Below are 6892 nucleotides of genomic sequence, written 5' to 3'. Positions count from 1 at the left end.
CCTGAGCCGAAGGCAGCGGCTTAACCCACTGAGCCACCCAGGCGCCCAAAGTCCTTGTACTTATTAGGTAATGGACCTAGGTGAACTAAGAAGTCACCCAGTGCGGGAGGCCACTTTGGAGCACTGTACACTAATGAGGAAGTGGATGGAACTGGTTTATAGTGAGAAGAGGATAGAATGAAACTTGAGAGGCATTGAGTCCTGGTCCACAGCTTGGTTCCAGACTGCTTTCTGGCTCCAAGGCTTTGTCCCAGAAGAGCTCTTATCCCACTGTATACTATAATCCTCACAGGGACTTTTTTTTTGGATTTGGGGAGCTAGTCCTAATTCTTTATAATAACGTCCTTTTTATCTGGGCTAGCCTGAGTGGCCTTTTGCTTCCTGCAGTCAAATGATCCTTCAGCCCAAGGGCCCATTACTCCTGTATTTGAGGGGTGGCACAAGTCTGGGATGGAGAAAAAGACTGTTCTTACTTCAAAATAGCCAGAAATAGACTGAATCTCTTCCAGCTGAAAGCCAGGAGCAATGGGGACCAGGAAGTTTGGGCACAGCTCTGCCATGGGCTTCTCCTTCTGGGCTTTGCAGAGGAAAGGGGCGTGCAGGCTTTGCCAGATGTCAACTATGCAGCCTTGCCCTCAGGATCTGCTTGTGTTGGCTTCAGCCTACATCCCGTACCTTAACTTCTCCTACTTGCCTCTTCATGGTTTTTGGCAGAACTTATTTCTCCAGCAAGGCTGTGAATCCTTGAAGGGAGAAATGTCCACTTGCCTATATTTTATAGCTCCCTACGTACTTATTATAGGATGAGTATATAACAGTTACTTATTCAATCGATGGTCACACCTCAGTGCTTACAGTTTCTTTCCATATTTAAGAAAGTCAAGAAATGAAGAAAGTACCTTGTTCAAAAGCTCTGCTCACATTGTCAGTCAGTTCTTTCTGTTTAGCTGAAAGAGAAAATCACTATCTTAATTTTTCTATTTATACAGACTTGAGATGTGAAGATAACACGTTTTTTTTAAAAAAGATTTTATTTATTTCTTTGTCAGAGAGAAAGCACAAGCAGACAAAGAGGCAGGCAGAGGCAGAGAGAGAAGCAGGTTCCCTGCTGGACAAGGAGCCCAATGCAGGACTCGATCCCACGACCCCAGGATCATGACCTGAGACGAAGGCAGTGGCTTAACTGACGGAGCCACCCAGGCGTCCCTTGAAGATAACACTTTATAGCTGGTTTCAGCACAACACAATAGTGAGCTTAGATTCCAGGTGAGGCCTCATAAGCCCTGTGTCCACATGTCCCAAGACGGCAGCTGTGTTTTAATTTATTTGCTTTTATTTGAGAGAGAGAGAGGATGAATGCATGTGCCCAGGGGAGGAGCAGAGGGAGAGAGAGGGAATCTCAATTAGACTTCCTACTGAGTGCAAAGCCTGACTCCAGGCTCAGTCCCACAACCCTGAGATCATGACCTGAGCTGAAACCAAGAGTCATGTACTCAACAGACTGAGCCACCCAGGCTCCCCGGCAGCTTCTGTTTAGGGCAGTGTTGTTTTTCTACTCTGTAACGTCTGAGGGGCAATCACTAAGGCTTGTAAAATGGCTATACAATCATTAAAAAAAAAAAAAAAAAAAGGATAAGGAAATGCTTTGATTATCTCCACCAAGCAGTATGAATTTTTTAGCTTATAGGTAGAAAATTAGCAAGCTGGGATTGCCTGTGGGCATCACAATGTTTCAGATAACCACTTGCAACTTACACAGCCTCCCAGGAAAATGAAACATTTAGATCCTATGGTGCCGTAAGAGAGAAGATGCCAGATAACGTAAAGGAGCAGCTACCTCCTGTTTCTGCTATATCTTCATTAGGAAATGAAGAATTTTACTGTAAGTGTGTTTTCCAGATATAAAAAGTATCCATCACTTCTAGGTTGCTTGCTTTCAAAGCACTTTCAAATACATTATAACTCCATTGTAGGCGGAGGTGTTGGGAGATGTTGGGAGACGGCCCTGCTCATATGGTTGGTTGAGTGGAGGAGCTGGGAGCAGGCCCTATCTATAGACTCCTAGACAGTGGTGAGAAACTAGCAACATAGTGTTGACAAAACACTGGATGAGGAGTCTAGAGGCTCAGAAGTTCTGCCCAGATCTAACCAGCTCTATGCCCTTGAATATTTGCTTACTTTAGGTCTTAGCACATGCCTATATGGGAGGAAACTTAGGAATTAATCTAAATGAAGGTCAGTGACCTGTCCAAAACCAGACATTCACTATAGGGCTAGAACAACCCCCACCAGTGACGGAGCACCTGCTATGGGTCAGGCACTATTTTATGTGCCCGAGTGCATGTTTTATTTGATTTAACTTAATCCTTGCAACAACCAGTACTAATGTTATCTCCATTTTACTGATGAGGAAACTGAGGCTCAGAGGGATGAAGTCGTTTGCTCAAGGTCACATGCAAAGTCAATGGCAGTGTTAACACTGCACTCGAGACCCCCTCACAGCAGATCATGTTCCTCTGTCTTCCACAGCTGTGCAGAGGATTTTTGACTGTGAACCTTGAGGTCTTCGTCCAACACCACCCAGCCTTAAGGCTGTTGATACATCCCTAATTGATAGACTAACCCCCAAACCCCCATTTTACTGATTTTAGCTTCCTTTTTCATTATTTACTCAGTTTATTTACTGAGCCCGTGTTATATACACTATGTACATGGGCTGAGCAGAAAGTCTCTGCTTCTATGGATTTTCAGTCTAAGGAGGGAGGGAGGTTAACATTGGTCAAATAATCTCATGTGAAACAGTAAGGTTATAACTGTGATTAGTCCTATAAGGGAGAGATACCCACTGCCAAAATGTTATCAATAAAGAGGTTCTCTGAGGAAGTGCTGACTGCCCCTAGATCGGGTAGAGGAAGAATTCACTAGAGGAAGGAGAGGATTTTAAGCAGAAGAACAGCATGTGCAATGGCCCTAGGGTAGAAAGGTGCTTAGAAGAGATGAAGAACTAGAAATGGCCTGTGTGGCTAGAGTGGACAGGCAAATGGGAGGAAGAGGAGTTCAGACTATACCGGGCCTTGTAAGCCATACTAAAGACTTTGGTCTTTAACCTGAGAGCAGTGAGAAGCCACTTAAAGTTTTAAAGCAACTTTAAAACTTAAAGGTTACCTAGGATAACCTAGGTAAAGATTAAAACCCAGGTAAAGATTAGATTTGGGTTTCAAAAGCTCTCATAAGTGACAGTGTAGGAATATATTCGAAGGAAGGTATAGCTAGACCAGTGTGGAGCTATTATAGCTATCCAGGTGAGAAAGAACAGCAGCTTGGAACAGGGTGCTGGTGGTGCAGACAGACAGATTTAGGACACATTTAGAAGATCAGCATTTAAGGATTTGGTGATGACTGCCTATGGGGGTAAGGGAGGACAAGTTTTTAAAAACACCCCCTCAGCGGCGCCTGGGTGGCTCAGTGGGTTAAGCATCTGCCTTCAGTTTGGGTCATAATCTCAGGGCCCTGGGACTGAGCCCCGCATCGGACTCTCTGCTCAGCAGGGAGCCTGCTTCCTCCTCTCTCTCTGCCTGCCTCTCTGCCTACTTGTGATCTCTTTCTCTGTGTCAAATAAATAAAATATTTAAAATCAACAAAAAACCCCCCACCTCCTCAGTGTGTTTTTTGGACTTGTGCAACTGGATGGTGTCATTCACTTAGAAAACATCAGCAGAGGAATAGGTTGTGGTTGTTTTGTTTTAGGAGGAGGGGAGAGGCTCATGAATTCCATTTTGGATTCACTGTGTTGGAATATATAAACTCCATGAAGACATGGACCATGTCTTTCTTGTTCACTATGTTTGCACAATGCTTGCTACACAGTGGGCATGCCAAATATTTGTGAAAGTACATATGTGCATACAATTGGAGCGAGAATGTGGAACTTTTTCTATGTGGCATGGTTAATTTTATGTGTCATCTTGGTTGGGCCCAGCTGTTCAGTCAAATGCTAGTCTAGATACAGCTGTGAAGGTATTTTGTAGATGTGATTGACATCTATAACCAGCTCACTTTAAGTAAAGATTAGCTTGGATAACGTGGGCACAGAAGCCTGCTTGAGTTTCCAGCCTACTGGTCTGCCTGACATATTTTAGACTTGTTAGCCCTCACAATTCTGTGAGCCAATTCCTTAAAATAGGTTTCTCTCTCTCTCTCTTTCTCTCTCTCTACATATATACATGTATACTATCGGTTCTGTTTCTCTGGAGAACCCTGACTGATATAGTGTGAAATAAAGCAGAAAACAAAGCAATATGCGATCAGAAGTCAGTTTTTCAATCTTTGCTCTGCAATGTGACCTTGAGCATTTCAATGAACTTCTAAGGCCTAATTATTCTTGTCAGGGACAATAATAACATCTAAATGATTTCATGGGTAGGAAGGAGGATTTTAATCTGCAAAATATTATGATGTTCTTGGTTTAAGGCTGCCTTCTGGAAGGTTAGAGATGCTGCAAGTCTAACCTCCAGACAAAACTGGTTTCAGTATCACCAAGAAAAAAAATACTCCCTGAATCATTATGATGACCTATATGTAGTCTTTATATTCATTTTTCATTTAACCTTGGACATGTACTCAAAACAGCAATAAAATGCATTCAGTAGTATTTTATCTTTTACCTCTGACAATAGATTCAATCTCTTTCATGGCAGCTTCACTTTGAGCTTCTGCAAGTTTTTCATTGATTTCCATTATTTCCATGAGGAACTGCCTGTCCATTTCATAATCTGTCCCTTCAGGAATCTCTACTCCATGGAGCTTTAGCTATTGGGACATAAAGCAGACAAAAGTAAGGTTGATTGAAGAGACTGTGGCTAAAGTAATAAATCCTACTTACAGAATATAACAGAATATGATTCATTAAAAATCAAAACTTGAACTGTCTCAATAGTGAGAATGTAAAGGTAGGGTATGGGAAAGTTACCCTGAGACAGGAGTGCTGGGACAGGATTCCTTTCTGCTACCTGGAACTGTGTGACCCCGGGGAGTTGTTTCTCCACTTGGGAGACTGAATTAGGTATCTGTAAAGGCTCTATTAAATCCTAAAATTCTAAGGTGCTAAACTCTTCCCTTCCACACAAAAAATGCCAAAATTACTCTTTCCAGAACGCTATCACCATCCAATCCCTGAAATTTACAGAAAGTGGTACAAAAAAAATGCACTTTGGCAAGTAAGATATACAAATACTCAGAGAAAACTATTCTCATTCAAGGCTAATTATCTTTGGGTCCCTAGACTAGCTCAGGTCGCAAGCACTCTTCCGCTGAATACAGGGCAGCAGTTGTCCCTCAGCCCAATGGATACCATGTAGTCACACATAGAAGGATTGGGAAATCACCTTACAAGGTATAGTCCCCTGCTCAGGGGAGCCAGAAGGGTCTTATAGGCATCATTCACCAGGGTTGAATGCTTCTCTGAGAAGTCCTTTTCAGTCTGTAAGTGGAGATGAAGATAATCTCATTACCATCCAAATTAGCCACATTACATTCCCAAACTCTTTAATAAAATATGGATGGGCAGACAACTAAGGAAATCTCCTAGGTAGAACTGGTGTGGGATGAGCTGTCTTCGTTCTCAACCAGTGGGTTCTAATTCTTCTGGGAAGTCAGGTAAAAGTTGTGAGTGCAAGGCAGGTTCAGGGCCTAACTACTAGCCGGGGTCAGGCTGTCCCAGGGTGGAGCTGGTTGTTTAGCTCTGTCTCTCATAATCACATCACCACAAGGCCACTGCCACCCACCCTGTGTACACTAGTGTTTGGGTATGATTAGGGGTGGACAATAGGCTACCTGAGACCTCTGGCTGAAGAAATCAGGGTGGACAAGACGCTGTAGTTCCTGGTACCTAGTCTGAAGCTTTGCTGTGTCAACTCTGAAGGCACGGTTGCTGTAAGGAAATTGGGATATAAAATTCATGTACCAAATATTTATAGATTTGTGTACTATGGGTCTGGTTCCTCTTCTCACAGGGGTAAATGGAATAAACATGGAGAGAGAATTTCAAAAAGGTCTGTGAAGGAAAAGAAAACAGGGTCAGAGAAAATGGTAAATGTCATGGACAAAGAAATGACATTTGAGCTGAGACCTAAATAATGATGAAAAATAAACAAAGATCAGAGAAAAATAAAGATCAGAGAAAAAAAGTCATCAAGAGGCAGAGTGAACATGCAAAGTCTCTGAGGTGCGGACACGATTGGCACGTTTGCAGAACTTAAAGGATAGTGTCAGGGCAGCACATTATAAATGCGGAATGACTGGTAGGCACCAATCCCAGAGTTAAGGGGAAGGACCATTCCGGAATCCTACCCTGTATTTTGAAAGCCCAAGTCATCTTCGCCTCTCATTTTATTTTAACCCAGTTCCTTTCGCTTTCCATTCCCAGAGCCTTCCCTGTCTTAGCAGTTTAGCTCTGCTGAAATTTCAACACCTCTCCAAGCTCCTTGAGGTTCGGAGGAAAACCGGAAAAACAGCCACTTCTGACACTCTCCCTCCAGTTCTCATTTCTCCCTTAGGCTCAGCCCACAGTATTAGGTTTTCCGGTGCTATTACACCCCACTCTGTTTTTCTTACTAGATTTATTTTATTATAAAAGGATGTAACTCAGGAACAACCACATGGAAAACATGCACGGGTGAAAGGGCGGGAAGCTTCCAAGCCTTCTCCAGGCACACTACTCTTCCATCTCCACGTGTTCACAAACCTGGAAGCTCCTCAACTCCCTTATTTTGGACAGCACCTCAGTACGCCTTTCTTAAAAGTCTCAACCCAGCGGCGCCTGGGTGGCTGAGTGGGTTAAAGCCTCTGCTCAGGTCATGATCCAGGGTCCTGGGATCGAGCCCCGCATCGGGCT

At 43.3% G+C, this 6892-nt stretch overlaps 1 protein-coding gene across 2 annotated transcripts in view; it reads right to left on the bottom strand.

Annotated features, from left to right (window-relative positions):
* Nucleotides 1-854: 854 nt before the first annotated feature.
* LOC132023296 (iron-sulfur cluster co-chaperone protein HscB-like) overlaps nt 855-6892 on the bottom strand; it is a 6976-nt gene continuing 938 nt past the window's right edge. The window contains exons 2-5 of one of the 2 annotated variants that reach the window (XM_059408730.1): nt 5833-5929; nt 5390-5479; nt 4665-4809; nt 855-947 (exon numbers count right to left, since the gene is read on the bottom strand). In XM_059408730.1, coding sequence (XP_059264713.1) covers nt 880-947; nt 4665-4809; nt 5390-5479; nt 5833-5929 — 400 coding nt within the window. In that variant the 3' untranslated portion in view covers nt 855-879. Of the gene's footprint in view, nt 948-4664; nt 4810-5384; nt 5480-5832; nt 5930-6892 lie in introns of those variants that run through there. The other variant, XM_059408731.1, reaches the window with a different exon arrangement.

The sequence above is a fragment of the Mustela nigripes genome, chromosome 8, assembly GCF_022355385.1.
Source record: "Mustela nigripes isolate SB6536 chromosome 8, MUSNIG.SB6536, whole genome shotgun sequence".
NCBI classification, from domain to species: Eukaryota; Metazoa; Chordata; class Mammalia; order Carnivora; family Mustelidae; genus Mustela; species Mustela nigripes.
The sequence above is the reverse complement of the archived record's forward strand: the minus strand, read 5'-3'. Positions and strand labels throughout refer to the sequence as shown.